Raw genomic sequence first — 22,333 nt, 5'->3', positions numbered from 1 at the left:
ACTACAGTTTGTGTACCACAATAGGCTAGTAGTCATTACTAAATATGTAGTGATTCTATATATTACTAGTCAGTGTAGTATATATATCCCCAATTGTGGTAAATTCAACTACACCTTTTTTTACATATGATAAATATTCTACTGAGGGTTTACTCTCTATTACCAAAGACTATTTAGTTATCGAGGCGATTTAATGATTAGAGGAAATTAATAGGAGTCGCGTCTAATGACTAGCAAATATTTAAATTCAATCCCTAGTAGAAAAGAATTTGATCAATATAAAAAAAAAGATTTATAATTATAAATAATAATGAAATAATTTATAATTTTACTTAGCAATTATAATTAATGTTAATATTAATAAATAAATTAAATATTTATTTATTTGGTTTGTGTCAGGGTACCGACATACAGATGCAACGTTTATTCTTAAAACGTATTATTGCTTATGTAATTATATTTATGACAAGTGATATATATATCATGCGAACACATCAAGTGAAAGGATTTAACAATTAACATCTTTCACAACTGACAATTATTATTGTGGTTAATTCAGTCCATACGCAAGTCAAAATGATCGTGTTAGTAAATATATATTGTTGTATAAATAAATATAATATATATGTATACTAGACGGTTTCAAATTAAGCGACTATTTTTTTTTTTTTGAAGAACTTTGAAAAATCGAAAGGGTATGTTAAAATATGTTGACAGTCAAGATATGAGCTCTTAATATTGATATTTAGAGGTGGCCGTTTATAATTTTCGGTTTTTCATTTAGTAACATGGTAAAAAATACATAACTTCCGAAAAAATCAAGATACAGAAAATTTGTCCTCAAACATTTTGTAGCAAATTTACCGATCTACAAAAAAGGTCTTCCATGATTTTTGCATAAATTCAACTATTCACAAGATAACCGACGTCAAAGTTTGATGCAATTCGAAGAACTTGTTTTTGCTCGTTCTGAATTTTATGCCATGTCGACTAATGAGAATTCAGGAATTCTTAATACAGTTTTTTGTAGGAAATTGAATGCTCTACAAAAAAAGTCTCTTATCATTTTTTAATAAATCCATCTGTTCGAAAGTTATTGGAGCATGAAGTCAAGTTAGAGTAAATTTTGAGATCTCTTTACTTTTCCGGCGAAACTATCGGACTTATTATAAAATGTCATAAGATGTTTTTTGTAGACAATTTTATTTTCTAGAAATTATCATTGATAAAGTTTTTTGAAATTCTGCATTGTTTTCTAGTTATTTCCATTTTAATGCCAAGCTCTTAAAATCGATAAGAATTATTTTTTTTTCGGTGCTTTGCAATAAAATGGATATAACTAGAAAACAATGCAGAATTTCAAAAAACTTTATCATTGATAATTTCTAGAAAATAAAATTGTCTACAAAAAATATCTTATAACATTTTATAATAAGTCCGATAGTTTCGCCGGAAAAGTAAAGAGATCTCAAAATTTACTCTAACTTGACTTCATGCTCCAATAACTTTCGAACAGATGGATTTATCAAAAAATGATAAGAGACTTTTTTTGTAGAGCATTCAATTTCCTACAAAAAACTGTATTAAGAATTCCTGAATTCTCATTAGTCGACATGGCATAAAATTCAGAACGAGCAAAAACAAGTTCTTCGAATTGCATCAAACTTTGACGTCGGTTATCTTGTGAATGGTTGAATTTATGCAAAAATCATGGAAGACCTTTTTTGTAGATCGGTAAATTTGCTACAAAATGTTTGGGGACAAATTTTCTGTATCTTGATTTTTTCGGAAGTTATGTATTTTTTACCATGTTACTAATTAAAAAACCGAAAATTATAAACAGCCACCTCTAAATATCAATATTAAGAGCTCATATCTTAACTGTCAACATATTTTAACATACCCTTTCGATTTTTCAAAGTTCTTCAAAAAAAAAAAAAATAGTCGCTTAATATGAAACAGTCTAATGTATACTTATGCGCTTTGCCATGCGAGGATCAAAGACATGCAGTGTAACGCGTGCTCATTAAATGCAGCCAAAACATGCAGGGGCGTGAGTTTGTGATTTATTTATTTATTTTTAAATATTTTATTTTTTATTTTTGCCTATTGAATTTATTGAGTTGTATGTAAAGAGGAGTAGCTTGAGTATATTGAGCCTGAGATTTTAATAAAATAATTGTTTTATTTTTGTGTTCAGTCGACGGTGGTGTTGAGTTTGTTGACTGCTTTGTTGTGAGATTTAATTTATGATTTGTTTTGTTTATTTTACAATCAAGTGTACTTTTTTTTTTTAATTTATAAGGAAACAGGGTAAAGTGATAAACCATAAAAATAGTAAATGAGGTTATTATAAGACACCATTTTGAAGGGTGACAGGAAAGCACGGAAAAAATAGTGCACAGAAAAAAAATTCTCGACTGAAAATAAATATTCTTGATTCAAAAATTTTTTTGAAAACCTTAATTTTTTCGGAAAAAACATAAATCTCTTCTGACCAAGACAAATTCTCTTAACTCAAGAAAATCTTGACTTGGTTCCCGAAAATATTTTCTTGACTCAAGATGACTTTTTTTTCTGTGTAGAAAAATGACAGTTTTAAATGTCAGCAAAGTCCCTATACTTCGAAACTAAAAATTGCATTATTTTTGAGACGTCTCAATTATTTAGCAATTATTACAATTTCATAGAAGACTTTTTCCAGTCCTTAATAGCGTTTCATTCAGCTAAAAATATATTAGAAACTGTAAGATTTGGTATCTATAATTGTAATTACTTTGTCACAAGAAGTAGTTTTAATTATTACAGTGCAAACTATAAAACTTGGAGTTCTTTATATGAGGGTCTTGTTTTTGCACTAAAAACTGTAATTTTTCCTCTGTTCTTTTTTCCGTGAGGGGATAAATTAAGTATGGGCAAGTGCAGCTACTTAAAAATTTTTATTTTTGAGTCTTTGTTACTTGAAATACTGTCATGAGTTGTAAGAAACCGAACCAAAACAGACTGAGGTAAAATGAACTATAAAAAAAAAAAATTTATTCTTTAATTTTGATAATTATCAAAATAATTTTATTTGATTAATTAGTTAATTCAATTATTAAAATGGTCCTCAATCATCGGATGTAATGTAAATTTTTATTTTTAATGGTTCATTTTACCTTAGATTTTTGGTTTCCTAAATTACCCTCATTTGAAAAAATAATTTAAACTATCAACATTTAAAAATTTTGAAGTAACTGAATTTGCGCCATCTTCCCCCAGACCCTAAATAACTTTTTTTTTTAATGGTCTCATTTTACCCCATGTTCCTCAACACTTTTATTGCAGATTTATAATACAGTAAGCGGTAACTTTTTTTTAATAGTAAATTCTTTGCAACTTAAGTTAAGAAAAAATGCAGTAAAAACGATAGTTTGGAATTTATGGCTCCTTAGAGCATAGTTAAATTTTTTTTTTTACTTTATTTTTTAAGTTAACTCCAATGATTTTCATTTTTATATCTAAATTTAAGGGAATCTAAAATTTTAAATATGCAATAAAAGCTATGATCTGAAGTTAACAGACAATTAGCAATTTTTGGACTTTTTTTTTCCACAAAAATAAAACTAAAAATATGCACATGTAGAAAATTTGAAAAACTATATGTGCAATTTTTTTTTTTATAATTTGTCGCTTTTAAAAAAATCCAATAAACATAAGACGTCTTCTAACTTCAGTATCATTAAAAGCTTTACAATTTTTTAAATTTATTATTCATGTATAATACACTTGATTGCATCAGTACAGTCATAGATTAACTTTAAATATTATATATTAATTTAGCTCTAGCATACTGAGATTAGACAAATTCAATTGCTTTTTTTTTTTTTACTGAACTAATTAATTTAAAAAAAAAAGAAAAACAATTGTAACTGTCACTCGATAAATTCTCATTTATTTAAATTTTTTAATAAAAAAAAATAATTATAGCCAGCGATTTTTTAAATCAACGCTCTAGGAATTTTCTAAGTAAGCGAGACTTACCAGTCTTTAGAAAAAAAATTGTCATTGGGTTTTAAAAATTATATCATTTTTTAATGCAAGTAAAACTTTTTTCCCATAAGAAATTTGAATTAAAAAAAAAAATTTGGTGACAGTAGAGCACTACCTTCGCTTCGCGTTCGAGGTGTGCAGTAAAAACCCAACGACAACGTTAATTCTACGAGCCTGAGCTAGCAAAAGCTCTTTCAAAAAAGGATTTGTTCCTTTTTTCAAAATATATTTTATTTATTTTTGTTTACTTTTTTTTGGGGGGAAGGGAGCTAACCTTGACGCCGAAAGCGGCGATCTTCAGAGTGCACTCGATGGTGAACATCCCGGTGAAGCAGATGTTCATGTACTTTAGTACGGCTTTGTACACGTCGCCTTGCTTGTGGTACTGCAATGCACACATTGACAAACACACGGCCGACAGACAGCAAACATACATACGGACATACAAGCCTACGTGTTTTTCGCGATTTTTTTTTTTCATTAAAATTACTGTTTTATTTTTTTTTTTTTTCCTCTAAATAAATTCAAATTACGACATTAATTTAATTAATGTTGCTTATCAACATTTGTTCTTGTGTTTATTAATAACGTGCGGCTGTGTGTACGTATATGTAATTATAATAATTAAAATAATAATAATAATAATAATAATGATAATAATTATTATTACTACTATTATTATTATAATTAATAATAATAATAATGAATTTCCGATAATAATATTGTTTATTAATTAATTTTTTTTTATTAATAAAATAATAAATTGCGCTTAAATTAATATTATTAATTTAAATAATATTATGTAGTAGAGTAGTTTCAGTTAAAAAATTTAATAAATTTATTTTATCAAAAATTAGTGAATATTTTACTGAAAAAAAAATTTTCTTTAATTCAAAGCTTAAAAAAAAGTTAATAATTTCACACCTACACTGAGAAACAAAAATTGACTATAAAAAAAAATAATTTTTTTGACTCGGTACATTTTCGTTTTTTAACCAAAAAAAAATTAATTTTTAAATAAAAAATTAATTTATTTAATTTATCAAGAAATTTCTTCATTAAAAAAAAAGACTCAACATAAACGAGCATTCTATGCAATAAGAAAAAAAAAATTTCTTCGACCAAAGTCACTTCTTATATAAAGTGATGACTTAATTTAAAATTTACAAAAATTTAATTTTTTCCTCAGTGTAGAAAGAAAAGTAGGAAATTACAACCCACGTTTTTTTTTTACTACCGTAGGGTGGCAAATACATGAGTTAATAAGCCCTACTTTCCTTCGCGGTGTGGAAATTGGTATGCACAACACCTGCGTGTAGAGTTCAAATTTCTCTCATTGTTCGAAGGAAATATAGCGTCTGCGCATATTCATATAATTCGTATCTTCATAAGAAGAAAGCGCGACTTCCTTTCTGTTGAATAGTACAGGAATTGAAACTTTTCACGCAGTTGCAGTTTAAAAGAAATTTTTTAACTGCTACTACTGTTTAATTACTAAAACTAAATAAGTGTTAATGTGTGATACAAGTGTCCGTGTTATTGTAACTATAACTGTGATACTTGCACTATTATCTTAGGATAGTGAGTGCTATATCATTTGACAGCTATAGATCTCGTTATATAATATATTATAGTTGAAAAATTATTAATCATATTTCTAATCAAAGGTATTTACTTTTTTTTTGTTTCAATTAATATATTTAATTAAATAATTTTTATGTAGCTCATGCCGAAGAATACGCCGCTAATTGGCTAAGTCAGTCTCATAAAATTTTGTCTTAAAATACAATCCTTTCTGATTGGTCAAAAGAGTGGTTTAACATATATTCAATCACTTATTTATATATTAAATCACTGAAATAGAGTGAAATGAGCGAAGTATATCTTTACTTATTAATTCAAGCCAATAACTAACCTATCGCTTGTTTCTCTTATGACGTCACTTAGAATTTAGCTGCCTTATTAACATGACCAAAGTCTTTAAATTGCACATGCGCATTTAAATAAATTGCGGTATTTTACGGTCAAATATAGTGTTTTGCTGTATTATGCGGTAAATTGTGATATTTTACCGCAAACTTGCGGTAACATTTCAGTATTTCACCGTAAACATGTGGACATACTGCGAAGTTATGGAATTTTACCGTAAAATGGAGTATTTCACTGTATTACAGTAAAAAATTACAGTAAATTGCGGCATTCTACTTTAAATCACCACATTTTTCCGTAACTTGCCGCAAATCACCGTAAATTCCGGCAAATTTAGAGTAAAATACGGTAATTAACCGTAATTCAGATCCGCTAGGGATAAATAATGGCAACGTCAGCTGAGTTTTATAATTTTAAACATCTCTATTAATTGATACGACATATATGACACCGAATATTACTTTTTTTCTATTGAGTTAAGTTTTTTTAAGGGAATAGTACTAAACAAAGCAAATTATTTCATGACGTCCCGATGAAAAAAGATTTTATATAATTGTATAAAATTATATATAAATTGGATAAAAAAAATGGCCCGATCGTATTGTATACAATCGTAGATAATTATATCTAACTGTATACAAACATATACAATCGTATACAAATTGTATACAAATATATACATTTGTATATAATCACATAATGTTTTCGTATAGATTATATATAAATATATACAATTCTATCTAATTGTATATAATTACATACTGTATTCGTATTATATATAATTATATATAATTCTATATAATTGTATACAAATATATACATTTGTATAAAATTTTGTTATTCTTTTTTGCAATTTTATATAGATTTATATACGATTGTATATAATTGTATAGAATTATATAAAATTTTTATATAATTATGCATCATCTCTAGCCAATTGTATATTAATTCATATATAACTGCCTACAGTTATATAAACTTTTTCATCGGGGTATAAATCGCTTTCGATAATAATACAGTTAATTATTTTTTTTAACTCTGACTGCATGACACTGACTTTAGACATTAAACGGCGTTTTTCTTCGTGCATTCATTACATAAACTATTGTATACATCTAGTGACATCGAGTATAATACTTCTTTCACATGATGTATAAGACACTATTAATTATTAATAAATTTATAAAAAATAATTTATCAATTTCAGGATTAAATCCGATTTAAAAATTGGACTTAAGGAATGGATTCAGGAAATTTCTTTTTCATCTTTTCTTTTTTACAAGGACTTAACAATTAGTGTTAATTTTTTTTTTTATTGTCATTATTATTTTTTTTGAATTAATTTTGTTTTTATAAATTTTTAAAATAAATTTGTATTCGTTATGGCCGTGCGAACGCCCCGTGCAAAAAATAGGATTCGTAAAACATTCAATTAATATAATTGTGAGTTTAGAAAAATATTAATATTATTATTATTTTTTTATTGATAATAATAATAATATTAATATTGATAAGAATAAGAAAAGTGTAATTCGTACATGTACTGTAATTAATATGATAATATAATATATAAATTCGTTATCTGCAGCAGCCAGCATGCGACACGCAGCTTTTGTGTTTTATAATAATAATTATAAATTAATAAGTGTTTTGTGAAATTCGTGCGTGAACAAGCTAATAAACCTTGCGACGTATTATCATTTCACTATAACTATGTAATTATTAAAAATAATATTTAATAATTATAATTATATAATTAATATTAAAAACATTCTCAAGTGCGTGGCATTCCGAGTATTTAATGATAATAATAATAATAGTTAGTTGAGGGGTATATTTAATTTATTTGATTTATATATAATTTCGTGATTTATTATATTTATTTATTCGTTTATTTAATGATAGAAGCGAGCGAGGCAAAGCGGGTGTAATAATTCGAAACGTACCAAGGTGATTGGTGATTGTTCTTGCACGAAATTCAATCAGTGGGTGATGATGCGTGATAGAAATTGTGCTTATTGTATATGTATATTATAAATATTGTTTATTAATATTATGATGATAATAATAATAATTAATAATATAATAGATAACAATAAAAGGTTAGTGCGTGTGCATGTGCGCTTTCACATAACAATTTTCATTGTCAGGCAAATAAACCGACGATAACAACATGACCCAACAAGTGATTTGTGCGATATTTTTAAAATTAGTAACAAAATTCAAATATCATTAAAAACAAAAATTGCTGAGAAAAAATGATTTTGTCATCACATATTATCAGATACTGTCATATATGATCGAATACTACATTTGTAACTTTATATGATCAATGATCATATTTAAAAAAAGTAAAAATACAAATACGTTTCAAGTATACATGATTATATATGGTTATATATAGCTGCATATAACTATATATGACTATATATGATATTGTATTTAATGTGAATAATTTTATAATACGATTTTTTCAATTTTTTATAAAGAAATATCATATAAAGTAACCTATTATTTTTTAGTCATATATATGATGATAAATGATTATTATATGTGATCATATATATCTTATTTTAAAATAAACATTTTTTTTTTAATATCATTATTTATATTTTTTCATAAACATGATACTGTATAATCATATATGACGACGTGTGATTTTATATGACGGCATACAATCGCATATGGCGACATATGATTCTATATGACCACTCATAATCATATATGACGATATATGATTCTATGTGACAATATATAATCATATATGACGATATATAATTCTATATGACGACATACAATCATACGTGACAGCATATGATTTTATAAGACGGCATAAATCATATATGACGACATATGATTCTATATGACAACATATAATCATATATGACGATATATAATTCTATATGACGACATACAATCATACGTGACGGCATATGATTTTATAAGACGGCATAAATCATATATGACGATATATAATTTTATATGACGACATACAATCATACGTGACGGCATATGATTTTATAAGACGGCATAAATCATATATGACGACATATGATTCTATATGACAACATGTAATCATATATGACGATATATAATTCTATATGACGGCATACAATCATATATGACGACATATGATTCTATATGACCACACATAATCATATATGACGATATATAATTCTATATGACGGCATACAATCATATATGACGACATATGATTCTATATGACCACACATAATCATATATGACGATATATAATTTTATATGACGACATACAATCATCTATGAAGATATATGATTCTATATGACGATATATAATCATATATGACGACATATGATTCTATATGACGATAGATAATCATATATGACGACATATGACTCTATATGACGACATATTATATTTAATCATATATGATATTGTATGTATGTGAATAATTTTATCATATAATTTCTCAAATTTTTTACAAACAAATACCATCATATAAAGTTACCTATTATTTTTCAGCCATATATGACGATATATGATCATTATAAATAACCATATATATATCGTATTTTAAAATAACTATTTTTTTAAATATCATTATTCATATTTTTGAATAAATATGATTCTGCATAATCATATATGACGACACATGATTCTATATGATATCATATAATAAAAAAAAATTTGTTCTCACATGTATATTTTATCAGTTACTAAGAATATTTAAATATATACGATACCAATTTATTAAAACAATCAAATATGATTACATATGACAATAAATAAGCAGATATAATCATATTCAATTAAATATAATCATTTTTTCTCTATTTTCATTCGAAATAAAATAATTTGTCTGATAAAAACGGTAGTGCATTAAAAATAAATAAAAGTTTTATTACCGTTCAGACAAATTATTCAAACGCGATATAAAAAAAGTGCTGAGTGAATAAATAAAAAAAACTGTTATTCGGTGCATATAAAAAATGTAAAGTGGTTTGTTAAATTACTCATTATTTTAATTGTGAGATTTTATTATATCATTCATAATAATTATTTTTTTTCTGCATAAAATGTGTGCCGGTTTTAGATAGAGACTGAAATGAGGGCACGATGCTAGCCATGCATTTGGATATAGAAAAGTATCTATCAGTGAAGGAGAAACGCCAGAGATTGTTGTAATAATATAAATAATTATATTAATTAAACAATAAATTTTATTTATTATTCAAAATAAAAGCCCGCGAACTAAATTTTTATCTACGATTCGGTTTTATTAAAAAAGAACACAAATCAAAAGTAAAATAAAATAAAATAAATTTATATTTATATCAATATCTAAGTAAATAAATATATGAATCAGCGAGAAGCTTCGCATCGTTCGCACAATTTCACGATCTGTCCAAGTGTTTAAATATTTATATTAATATTTAATAGCATTACGTGAAATATGGATCAAGTGATTTAATTTGAATTTAAATTAAATCAAATCAAACAATTATTTCATATTTATCAGTGGTAATTAAATAAAAAAAAAACGATACTCGAATACGCCGGAGTATAAACTATTTATTTATGATTTTTTTAAATTTATTTATTTATTTTTTGTGATGAACGGGATTGAAAAAGAAAAGATGAGAGGTGATATGGTTTATTATCGTTGATCTGCTCAACAAATATATACATATATAAAATATATATGTACGGCAGTACAAATGGATTGATCAAATATATTAAAACAAATACAACGAATCTCTGGTAAAAAAAAAAAAAATATAAATTATTTTTTGTTTAATTGAATTTTGGTTCGAATCCTGGTTAAAATTAATTATATGGGAGGTAAAAATTGCTCGAATTGAATTATTTGAATAATTACTGAGAATAAAACGGGCCCGGATTGTTTTGTAAGTCGAGTTGGGAGGATGGAATTGAAAGAGAAAGAGAAATTATTTATTTATTGCAATAATTTATAATTATTAATCATTAATTAGCTGATTGTTGTATTGCATAAAATATTTTTTCTCTTTCTACTTCCATTGTTTTGAGCCTAGAGATAAATATTTATTAATATTAATTATGTAAATAATTTTATTTTCTTGTTGTAAGAAATAAAAATTATTTAGATTTCAATTTATTACTTTAGTTCTTTGATATTAATTTATTATTATTAATTAATAATAAATAATTATAATACTGGAGTATTATTGAGGCTAGATGGATCAAAATGAATGAATTAATTTTATATATTTTTGTTGATAATTAATAAAGCGAGGCTTACCTTCATCATAAGTAGGAGTGTATTTAAAACGATGAGTATCATGATGAAATATTCGAATGGCGTTGACACGACGATTTTCCATATTTTGTACTTTACACTATTACGTTTATTCGGCATATATCTTTCGAGAGGTCTCGCCCCTATTGTAAAATCTATACACGATTTCTGTAAATTTATAATTTATATTAATTTAAATATATTGTTTTTAAAATTTTTTAAATATCTCAAGCAGACCTAAAAATTACTGATGAAATTTTATCATTAAAAATATGAGAAAAAGAAAATTTCTATTTTTTTTTTAAGGTAGTTCACTCGCGACCTATATTGTGTGCTATTGCTCACTCTTTCACTCGCTATAGCTTCCTCTTTTACTTGATATCGCTTACTCGCTTTTTCTCATTTGAAATTGTGAGACAGATTTCTTTGAATATTTACAACTTTTTCACCAATTCGAAATTTTTTTTCCTACAATCTGTTAGTTTTTGGAAAAATTCCTAAGCTAAATAATTTGAAATATACGTAAAAATATGACTTTTTTTTAGGTTAGTTCGAGCTTCTACATGTTAATTGTGTGCAGTTTGATTATCAATATCTCGCCTCACAAACGATCAAAAATTCCGATTTTTTAAAAATACATGCAGGACATCTACCTTGATATCATATTTCAATCACATGAAATTCTTATGAAAATTCGGTTTGCGAGTGAAGTACCTTAAGCTGTTTCATTTTGACCGATAAAAAAAAATATATTTTATTACAGAAAATAATTGTAGTTGCTTCAATAGCAGCTGTAGTTGAGGTTAAGGAGGTACGATACCAATTTTCGAAATAACACAAAAATTCTGAAATTTTTTTCATCAAAAAAGTTATAAAAAGAGGATTACTGTCAAAATTTCAAATCGATTCACTACACCGTTTTCGAGAAATGAGTTTTCAAAATTTGTTCTTATACACAGGCATAAATGGGAGTCATTTTTCAAAGTGCTATAGTTTTTGATACAATAATACCATTGCTATAAATTATTCAGTATCAAATAATTAAACACTTCTGAACACATGAATATTTTTTTAAGTTTAATCATGGGTTTGTTATTAAATTATTAATGAAATAAGAGGCGAATTTTAGTTATTGACGTCACATGTGTCGTGAAGCTATGAAACGACGGCAACAGCGTAAAATGATACAACCGCGGAAAATTTGAATTACTAATAATCATTGGTGTCGGGCCTGAGCTCCAGCTAGTAATAAACCTTGTGACCAACAATAGTACACAAAAAAATTACTAAACACTAGCGCGTTGTTGCCGTACTTCCGCGTTTATTTTTTAATCACTTATTTCATTAAAAAAAAATTTGTTTTATGATTCAATGCAATTATAATGAAAATGTGTTGTATTAATTCCTAAAAGTAAGTCAATTTATAACAAATTTTATGAATGAAATTTTGGTGTATGGAAGTTGTAACCTTACAAAAATACAATAGAAAATCCACGAGATTTCCTAAAGAGATAATAGGTATCGAACCCCCTTAATACAAGTTGGAGTAAATAACCTGGTCTAGGGGATGTAGGGGAAATTTTTCTTGTAATTTCAGTTCTCCCATTACCATGCGTTTAGTTTTGTTCTCGACTACCCGTTATAAGCCTGTTTTATTTTATATGATTTTAAACGTCATACTGGAAGAGGCTTATGAAGGGCAGGCTTATGGCGGGTAGTCGACTGTATTGAAAAAAAAATTTTAAAGGATGATTAGGTCAGCAAGAGATAAAAATAAAAGAAAAAGTAAATTACCTGATTTTTATCAATTTCACCATCTTGTAACTCAGCCTCACCCTGCTCTTGAAATGTAATAATAATCAAAGCGACGAATATGTTAACGAAGAAGAATGGAAATACAATGAAGTATACAATGTAAAATATGGACATTTCGATACGAAAATTGTGAATCGGACCCTCGTCCTCGTGAGTTGCAGCCATAGAATGTTGAAGAATTTGCGGCCAACCTTCACCAGTTTGCACAGCAAATAGGGTCAACATAGCGGCCATTACATTGTCGTAATGAAAACTTTGTGGCTGCCATGTTCGGTTTCTCGATTGCGGCAGTGATGAGTCTTCCTCGAAAACAAAATACGAACCCCTATAAATAAAAGTGAAATAAAATTTTTTGTAATTAACAGCAGACAAAACAAAAATAATTTGCAACAGAGTTAGAGAAAGTTATTTTAAAATACTGACTGGCATTCTTCTTTGGTACGTTTGCTCTCGTCGTTACAGTAGAAAAATTTACCATTGAACAATTGTACCGCTATTACAGCAAAGATGAATTGAAACAATATATACACGATGAGAATGTTAATGACGTTTTTTAAACTGTTAACGACACAATCAAACACTGCTTTTAGTTTCGGCACACGTTTTATTGTTTTTAATGGTCTTAACACACGTAAAACACGTAATGATTTAATTGTTGATAAATTTTGACCCGCTGAGTGACCCGCTTTATTAAAACCCATTGATACAACGGCACATATTACAACCACTGCGTCCATCACATTCCAGAACTCGCGTAAATACGAGCCGGGATGGAGTATGATACCCAGATCAATGACCTTGAGTATCATCTCTATCGTAAAGACGCCCGTGAAAGCATAATCGAAGTGATCCAACACAACATTTCTTAACGAGTCTTCCTCAACTGGATCCTCTGTTGCAAGTGCTATACTTGACAAACATATTACAGTCATTATGAAAAAATCGAAGTACCGAAGATTAACGACCCAATGGGCACCTCTCCTTACACTAAAACAAAACAAAAATAATGCATTAATTATTACGTAAAAAAACGGGAGAGAATTGGGAGTGATTACTCGGGTCAAAAATAAAACTTGATTCAGGCTCGCTTCACCTTATTTTCTTTTCAAGTTATCGATTTGCCGACGATTTTCCAATAAGATCTCGACTTTTTCGAGTTGATTTCAATTTTTTTTTATTTTTAGAGCTTTTTTTCATTATACATGGAAAGAAAAATATGGCAGCGGTTCCCATAATTTTGTGAAATTTTTTCCTATACCATCATAGGAATTACGACCATAAATTATGGGAGCGATTCCTATAATTATAGGAATGTTTCCCATAATTATAGGAATAGTTCCTATAATTATGGGAATGATGCCCATAACACTATAGGAATGATTCCTATAATTATAGGAATGGTTCCTATAATTTATAGGAATACTTTCTATAATATTATGGGAATCATTCCTATAATTTATAGGAATACTTTCTATAATATTATGGGAATCATTCCTATAATTTATGGGATTGGTTCCTATAATTTATAGGAACCATTCCCATAAATTATAGGAACCATTCCCATAATATTATGGGAATGGTTCCTATAATAGTATGGGAACTATTCCCATAATATTATGGGAATGGTACCTATAATATTATGGGAATGGTTCCCATATTATCATGAAAAAATTATTTTAAAGAAGTGTGGTAATCACTTCTACAATACACAGAAATATTATTAAACATAAAAACAAAAATTCAAACATTGAAAAAAAAAATCGTATTTGGCAAAAAAACATTAAAATTTTTAACAAGAATTTTTTGTCAGCACAAAACATTCAAGAAAATTCAAATTTTGGGAAATTTCTACACTAATGTGCAAAAAAAAATTTTATGATATTATAGGGATGGTTCCCATAACATTATGGGAATAGTTCCCATAATATTATAGGAATAGTTCCTTTACCAATATGGGAATCATCCTTATAGTAGTATAGGTACTATTCCCATACCATTATGGGAACCATTCCCATAATGCATAGCAAAACTTCCCATAATTTTCTTTCATTATAGTTTGATCTTATTCGTCTTCACTTCGAGCAAGATAATTATTCGCCTTACTTTAGATTTGTTCGACCAAGTCAAAAGCAAACAGTATTTCTAGGAAAATGTGTTTTTTACGTTTCTCCTTAGTTTTGACTTATTTGTCTTTTATTCAAGTCGAATAAGTCTAAACCAAGACGAAAACTCAATGTATTTCATATCTTCTTAAAAAAAAGTCGAGTTTGTTTTGTGAAAAACGGCTCCAAATTTCGGCTTGGTAAATCAAGTTTTATTTTTGACCCGGGTACGGATTTTATTTAAGTCCGGATTCACTCCGTCACTCGGAGTTCCAGAGTTTTAGAAAAAATCAGTCCGAATACGGAGTAAATAGAGTTTGTTTGTCCAGCGGAGTGATTCCGGAGTGACGTAGATTTTATTTAAATCCGGATTCACTCTGATTTGAAATCTTAATATCAAAATAAACTTCCTTAAGGAGTTAATTGCACTGCGAACTGGAGTTTCAATATTAATATAAACTCCTCTTCGAAATGAATTTTATTCCAATAGGATTAAATGAACACACAGTTCCGTGTCGCATTCACTCCGAATTTAATCCGCGTTCACTCCGCAAATTTTTTACAATGTATACATTTATAAATAAATATTTATTGTATTCTGTACTATAATTTAAAGGAACCGCTACTTTTTAAATGACGGAAATTTCCCAGGCACTATGAGGTACCTCGGGCACCTCAAAAATTTGGTGATAAAAAAAAATGTTTTATAGAGAATTTTGTTATTTTTTTTTTTGAGCTTATAGACTTGAGTAAAATAAAAGTAGAATTAAAAAAAAAAAATTCGTGGTATCCCATCTTGCCCCCAAAAAAAAAATTTCATCGATTTTTTTAATTATTAAAAGGCAGCGGTCTTTTTAAAAATTTAAAATCTTTAAGAAGATTTAAATCTTTAAAAACCTAAACTCTCGTAATCTCGCGTATACGAAGGATTAAATTTTAATAATAAATATAGTGATATATATTTACGGGTTTGTCGGAGATAATATAAACATGGAGGAATATGGCAGCATTGGTTTTGGTCCCGTGTCTTCGTCGTCCTCCTGTTTTTTCTCTTCGGACGCCTGTTTTTCTCCCTTACCACCTCTTCAATGATGTATTTTATATCATAAAAAAATTACACAGTTAATACAGTACATATACATATATAAATAAAAAATATAAAAACTTAAGTAATAAATTTTTATTGGTAAAAATAAAAAAAAACTAATTGAAATAAATCGAAAAATATATTACGGTATTTGATTTACCCTCGGGTGATAAATTGTATTTTATTTTATTACATTTATTACCACTGTTATTATTAAAGAAATATACTTACAAATTTTGCGACGAACTATTGGGTGATATTTCAACTTTTGGCCCAGTACCGTCAGGCATTTGCAGAGCTTCCATTTCCTTTTCGAGTTCTTGCATCTGCTTCTCCTTGTCCTCTTCCTCTTGACCCTCTTCGGCTGCTGTTAGCTCTTGTGCGTTCGCCAAATTATCGACAGCGATAGCCAAGAATACGTTAAGCAGAGTGTAGTTACCGAAGAGTACAAGGACGATGAAATACAACGAGTAAACCATCCCTCCTTTTTTATGTCCGCCTTGAGATTCAATGCCTTGATACATTACCTCGTTCCAGTCCTCACCGGTCAGGATCTTAGATAACGCAGTTAATAATTACGAATAAATAAGTTAACAATTATTTCATTTAGTTAACGACAAATGTAAGTGAGTACTCACTTGGAAGACAGTTAGCAACGCGATAGGAAAAGTATTGAAGTTTGTCGGCGGTGTGCCTGTCTCAAAGTTAAATTGACCGCCAAATAGTTGCATGCCGAGTAAGGCGAATATGAGAATGAAGAGGAAGAGAAGGAATAGAAGGGAAATGATGCTGCGCATCGAGTTGAGCAGCGATATTACGAGATTCCTCAGACTCGCCCAGTATTTTGTCACTTTGAATATCCTAAGGAGTCGCAGGGCACGCAGGACGGAGAGACCAAATGAGCCGGATTTAACCGCCGACCATATCACTTCAAATATCGACCCACATATTACCACGCAGTCAAATCTATTGAAACTTGATTCGAAGTATATGCGTGGTCCCAGGGCGTACATCTTTATGAACATTTCACACATGAAGAGTCCGAGAAATACGAATTCGGTGTAATCTACAAAAATTCATCAGTTCATTTACTTTTTAAGTCTTAATAAGTGGGTCAATTGACGGTTACTGAAAACATTATTTATAGGGTAGAGATACCGTTTGCGGACACTGCTTTATTTTTTGACATTTGATACTTAATTTCAATTAATGAAAAAGTGTACAATAAATTTGCCGTTTTAATAGTGGGATAAAAGTCTTTAACCATATTGTAAAAAGCAATTATTTTATTGCGTCTTTTACAAATAATTACATTTTATTTTTTCAAATGGCCAAAATACGGTACCTCTACTCTAGATAATTATATCTTCTTAAGTTCATGTAGATCGTTTTAGATCTAAAATCGATTCAATTTTTTTAAAGGATTTTGGAGTTTTTTACACTCGGGAGAAAGTAACTTAAATCTTTATAGATCTACTCACTTAAATTTGAAATAGTGAAAATAGTGACTATCCATCGTTTACTAATAGTGAAAAGTACGTCACTAGTTTAAATAGTGATATACTTTCCAATGGCAGTAAGTGACTACTGTTTCACTAATCCGTTTTTACAGAGTAAATTATTCGACTAAAATAAAATTATCGAACTGTAAAAATGTCAATTTTTATTTTAATCTAAGATTTACACAAACCTGTGTAAATTTAACTAGATTTAAACTTCTAGAAAATAAGATTTTTCACATTTAAATTATCTTTTTTCTGAGCAGTTTGATAATTTTCCCTTTTATAGCTTTGATCTAAACAATTAGTATAGCTTATATCATATAAGAATATAAGATTCAAATCCTGTAGATCTATATTTTTTTAAATTTTAAACATTTATTATCAAGAAATAAAAGCGTAGTAACTTGAACAGCACAATCGCCTGATTAATAAAAAGTCATGGGTTCGAATCCACTTAAAGAAATTTTTTATTTACTTGGCTTTGATAACAAATTTTTAAAAAATGAATTAATAAATATTTTTTATTCAATGTAGTAAAAATTCGTTATGAGAAATGAGTTTTAAAAACGTCTTTCTTTGATCCAAAATTCGGCTGTATAAAGTACTAATTAAACTTCTTTTTTTTTACTGTAAAAATTACTCAAGTTCAAAAAAAGTTCCACCACTTGAAGTTCTAATCCGTCTCAAATTTACAAGTTCCAAATGTCGAACTTTTTTGGAATCTTTTCTGCACGAATTTTTTTTACACGGGGCATTACAAATTGAATCCAAAAACCTTTGATGTCAAAAATAATTTTTTTGGTAAATAAATGAAAAAAACTTACAAAGAAAATCACTAAGCCACTGTGGTTGATCGTAGTGCTCAACAGCAACGCAGACCGTGTTGAAAAACACAAGGACAATGACAAACCAGTAGAATGACTGCGTTTTGACAGTGTGCCGTATCCAAAACCTAAATCTCTTCTCAGCTCGCCAGAATTGAAGGCAAGCGCCCTGGTTCTTGACCCTCGACCTGAGATACGAAGCTCTCGAGAACCCTACAAAAGCATACACTTGATATTTAGTCGCTCATCTCATCGAACGTGCCACGTTGCTAGATTTTTAAATAAATCAAATTTTTTTAGCTCGCAAAACTTTTGCCGCCAATACAATTTGCGTTTTTTATTTTATAAATGACTTCTTTTTTTCAAATTTCGTAGCAATGTTGATAGTAATAAATGGATGAAATAGTAAATATAGGTTTAGTCAAGACTTTACTGGCTTTACTTGGCGTAATTATGCCACTTGGCTTAGATATAATAAAGCTAGGCAAGTGTAACTGCTGAAACTGACGCCCCGTAAAGCCGCCAAAGAGCTTTTGCGGGCAGACTTTATGGAATTATATATTATAAGAAATAAGATATACTAACTATATAAAAAAAGTATTAATTGTTAATTGTTTAGCTATATTTAATCAACATTAAATTAACCCTTCGTCCGTCGCGCTATGAGCGCAGTGCCGAAATTTTTATTAAAAGATTATTTAAAAAGGAAATAAATTTCCTAATCTTTTAAAATTTTATGAATTCTTCTACTATAGACAGTTAGAAATTTTGTGTTAAATTCAACACAAATCGTGTGTTACAAACGGCCTACACAAATTTTTGTGTTAATTCAACACATTGCGTATGTGTTGATCTTTAACTCAAATTTTATGTTAAATAATTGAACACAAAATCTGTTATTTTGACAGAAAATTTGTGTGAATTTAACAGACTCTTTGTGTTAAAATTAACTAATAAATATAAGCACATAATCTAACCAACTCAAATATACTGATCTACCCTTAGTACAACTTATGTCAATTGAGCAAACAATTAGTTCGATTTTCTGTGATTTTTCTAAAAAACGGAGCTATGAATTATCCTCCCGTAAAATGAGAATAAAAAAATCATTGAACCTGATCATAAAAGTTTGAAAGTTATCGATGATTATATTTAATTGTAAATCAATTATAATCCAAGTTTCCTTGCAGACAATGCTGCTAAAATTCTTTGCTTGGTTATAGAAATGAAGAAACGCGCGGGAGTGCTCAGCTAAACAACACAAAATTTGCGTTAATTTTCGAATAACACAAGAAATGTATTACATTACAGATTTCCTAATCATTTAACATAAAAAATCTATTAAAGTAAAGTAACACAAACGGTTTGTGTTGAATTAACAGATTTCTGTGTTAAAAATCAACACGAAAATTTTAACCAAATAATTTTTTATCACAAATACACAAAATGTCTAACTGATTAATTTTCAGTATCGAACAAATGGATGATAAATATTTTTCTGGCATTTTAAATATTAAAAAAATAATTGTTTTTGTTAGAAAACCTGAGACACGCGGCGATTTTCCGCTGACGCGAGTAAACGGGCGTTGAATTTGTTCAGATTTTCCGCGCAGTGTTGCCAGTTACCACCAGCGACTAATTTTCAGTTCATTTAATTTATCTCTTTCCTTAATATTTTTATTTAATACAAAATTTTTATTTTAGTAAAAACAATTCTAAAAAAAAGACAATTGTCTAGTCGTATAAGCTTGTGTGGTTTTAATTTCGAAAAATCACAGTTATGATACTTGGCAACACCGCAATATTAAATACATGGCGGCGAAACGCCGCGGCGCGACAAACGAGGGGTGGCGAGACCGCGTAACGGACGGAGGGTTAAAATTTGGTAAATTCATTAGATTTAAAATTTTTTAAAATTCTAGTTTTGGATTAAAAATTTAATTATTTATTAAAACGTACATTACTAATTAACTTAAGCACGACTAAACTATTTTTTATAAATAAATTCTACAAAGCGGGATCTACTATTGCTCTAGACAAATTCATTTAAAATAGTAATAAAAATGCTGAACGCGTTTAAGACTAAGATTTTAATTTAATAATCAAGCTTTTTACGGGTTATTATTTATTTATTTAGTAAAAAAAACTTGCTCGCTACTTATATTAAGTATTTAATTAATAGTTAATCAATAAATATTGACAACGCTAATTTACTACTGATAATTAAACTAATTTCGCTAGCTAAACATCGCCTATTTTTATTTATTTTTTTAAATTAATAACTAAGTCATTTTTCAGTGTTGCCCCATAAATGTCTGCCATCGTATCTAAACCATTTAAATTAAGTACATGATTAAAATACACGTGGCCTCAATTTTTATTATTTTTCATTAAATAAAAAAAAAAGTTAATTTTTTAAATTGTCATATTTATTATTCATTTGATTATTAATTTGAGGTATCGTCAGAAAATTATTAAAAACTAATTTATTTAAAAATAATCACTATAAGAATTTTTTAATTACTATAGTATGTAATAATGATAATTTTAAAATTAATTGTATTAATTACAATATTTAAGATAATATATTTAAGGTCATTGTGTTTAAAAACTTTTTTTTTTAGAAATAAATTAAGGGAGAGTAGAGCATGAGTACCTTGAAAATATTATAAAAAAATAGTTTTTTTTTTATCAGGAAAAGTTTTCAATCTGCTCTCAAAATTCCTGAGTCATAAAGTAGATGGGGTATAAAGGATACTTGTAAAATTTTGTAAAAAAAAAAATAAAAAAATTTTAATTGAGCTCTGTATTTATTTTTTCTTAAATTGTGAAAAATCGACAGTAATTATGAATTTTATGTCAATCCGTATTCACTCGGTCATTCGAAGTTCCGGAGCTTTAAAAAAATCACTCCGCGTTCGGACTAAAATGGAAGTCTTTTTTTCAGCGGAGTGGTTTTGAAGTGATCTGAATTTTACTTTAATTTGTATCCACTTTGACCCGGAATTTTACTGTAAGGGGATTAAATGAATAAGAAATTATCCGCTCCGCATTTACTCCGAGTTCACTCCGGATTTAATCCGCGATTTTTTCAAAAATTTTTGCAGTGTATATGTTGAAAGCTTATAGACTCGATCGATAAAAACTTATTTAAAAAATAATCGTGAATATTTTTGCAAATAAATGAAAACGAATCGTATACAATAATTAAAAAATCGTGAAAAGATTAATTACTAGGTACTCTGTCATGACACACTTTCCCTTGAATATTCAAATAAACCAGATATTTAATTTTTTAAAATAACCTTCGGTTATTAAAATTATGATTTTTTGTATAAAAGAATTTCCGGTAATTATCTTAAATACTTATTTTAAAATTTTAGAAATATTTTGTAATAGAAATTACTAATAATTAAATAAATAAATAAACGTTATCACTAATACGACACAGAAAAAAAGGATTTCTTTACAAAATAATTTTCCTGAGGCATAAAAGAATTTTTTGAGCCAAAAAAAAAATTTCTTGCTCCAATTATTTTTTTGTTTTCATTTCAAAATGCAAAATATTTCTTGAGCCTTTTTTTCTGCGTGCCAATAAAAATTCACTACTCTTCTGTAATAATTAACTAAATTACATCAAAAATTTTAATTGTAAAAAAAAAACTGCGCCGTAACAACATAATTATTAAAAAGTAATTTTTTAGATTAATGAAGTAAAAAAAAACACTATTACTATTTTCTAAGAAGTTAAATAAATTCAAATATATTTAAAGGACCAATTAAA

At 27.8% G+C, this 22,333-nt stretch overlaps 1 protein-coding gene across 2 annotated transcripts in view; it reads right to left on the bottom strand.

Moving 5' to 3' along the window:
• Nucleotides 1-22,333, bottom strand: part of LOC130667394 (voltage-dependent calcium channel type A subunit alpha-1) — a 225,795-nt gene that overhangs the window by 37,865 nt on the left and 165,597 nt on the right. For both annotated transcript variants that reach the window (XM_057468927.1, XM_057468928.1), the window contains 7 exons: nucleotides 18,550-18,762; nucleotides 16,862-17,289; nucleotides 16,455-16,777; nucleotides 16,103-16,219; nucleotides 13,458-14,021; nucleotides 13,014-13,359; nucleotides 11,223-11,387 (listed from right to left, as the gene is read on the bottom strand). In XM_057468927.1, coding sequence (XP_057324910.1) covers nucleotides 11,223-11,387; nucleotides 13,014-13,359; nucleotides 13,458-14,021; nucleotides 16,103-16,219; nucleotides 16,455-16,777; nucleotides 16,862-17,289; nucleotides 18,550-18,762 — 2,156 coding nt within the window. The remainder of the gene's footprint in view (nucleotides 1-11,222; nucleotides 11,388-13,013; nucleotides 13,360-13,457; nucleotides 14,022-16,102; nucleotides 16,220-16,454; nucleotides 16,778-16,861; nucleotides 17,290-18,549; nucleotides 18,763-22,333) is intronic.

Source organism: Microplitis mediator, chromosome 5 (assembly GCF_029852145.1).
Source record: "Microplitis mediator isolate UGA2020A chromosome 5, iyMicMedi2.1, whole genome shotgun sequence".
NCBI lineage: Eukaryota > Metazoa > Arthropoda > Insecta > Hymenoptera > Braconidae > Microplitis > Microplitis mediator.
The sequence above is the reverse complement of the archived record's forward strand: the minus strand, read 5'-3'. Positions and strand labels throughout refer to the sequence as shown.